The sequence below is a fragment of the Halyomorpha halys genome, unplaced genomic scaffold (genome assembly GCF_000696795.3).
Source record: "Halyomorpha halys isolate HHAL.00 unplaced genomic scaffold, Hhal_1.1 Scaffold107.1, whole genome shotgun sequence".
NCBI classification, from domain to species: Eukaryota; Metazoa; Arthropoda; class Insecta; order Hemiptera; family Pentatomidae; genus Halyomorpha; species Halyomorpha halys.
The window spans coordinates 82112-83196 of NW_027112128.1; the positions used below are offsets into that span (position 1 = coordinate 82112).

A 1085-nucleotide genomic window follows, 5' to 3' on the forward strand; every position below is an offset into this window, starting at 1 on the left:
GTGATGCAAACTGGTTAAGTACTAGAAATCAGCCAAACCAAAATTATTTCTCAGTACCAGGCCTGTTAAGTTTATAAAACATATCTCTGATTCCCTTTAGAAATTTTTAATTTAATATGACGGATGAAATAATGATTTTATATAAAGGAATCCTCACTCCACTCAAAGATAAAATTATAACAAACATTAGTTTAAACTTAATTTATAAAATCAGCCAGTAAACTATTCGTTGCTTAAATTTCTGTATTTGAATACTGTATGTTATGAATACTCATATTTATAAAAATAAAATTTACCAGCATCAAAATTCTTGAACTAAATATAAAAATAAAAGAGGACCAAACTAATAAACAATTTTCCCAGAAAAGCATAGTCTTGAACTTAATTTGATTTTGGAAAAGACCTGAATAATCACTTTTTCGAGATAAAAAAACAAAAGTATTTTAAATATAATATAAGCTGGCATTTCTCTTTCACCGCTTATTGTTGATTAAATTATTAAAATATTCTGGTATTTCTAACCTAATTTTAACGTTTACTAGCACACTAGCTGACCCGGCAATGTATCACTAGGTTTTAGGATGTATGTACATAATATAACATTATTACTGTACTAAAATAGACAAATAATACATTTATAGTTAGCATTACGTTTTGAAAAGTATAGGTATTACCATAAATATTAAAAGTTGTGGGTTGGGAAGAATAATTTATTTACAGAACAATGTACCAGAATGCAAGATTATAGTTTTTAACCGTAGATAGGAGCGACTGGAGCGGCATGGGCGGCTGGAGCATCCTTGTGGACGTAGGCGTTGAATCCGTTGACTGGGTCAGCGGTGTAGTCTACGGTCCTGATGGAACCGTCGGGTTCGGCCAGAGAGTAGGTTCCCTGGACCACATCTCCGTCACGGGTCTCGGACTGGCCCTTGGAGTCTCCGGTCAGAGCGTCGTTGACGGAGTAGGAGAAAGAGTAGGATGGATGTGGGTCGTACTCATCAACTGGAGCGTGAGCAAGGATTTGTCCGTAGGCTACGGCGACTACTGCAGCGATGACAATTACGCACTGAAATATAAAAATTATA

The 1085-nt window shown here is 35.1% G+C and overlaps 1 protein-coding gene across 1 annotated transcript in view; it reads right to left on the minus strand.

Moving 5' to 3' along the window:
• Positions 1-689: 689 nt before the first annotated feature.
• LOC106677747 (cuticle protein 18.6-like) overlaps positions 690-1085 on the minus strand; it is a 2129-nt gene continuing 1733 nt past the window's right edge. The window contains exon 2 of the mRNA XM_014415837.1: positions 690-1066. Coding sequence (XP_014271323.1) covers positions 752-1066 — 315 coding nt within the window. The 3' untranslated portion in view covers positions 690-751. The remainder of the gene's footprint in view (positions 1067-1085) is intronic.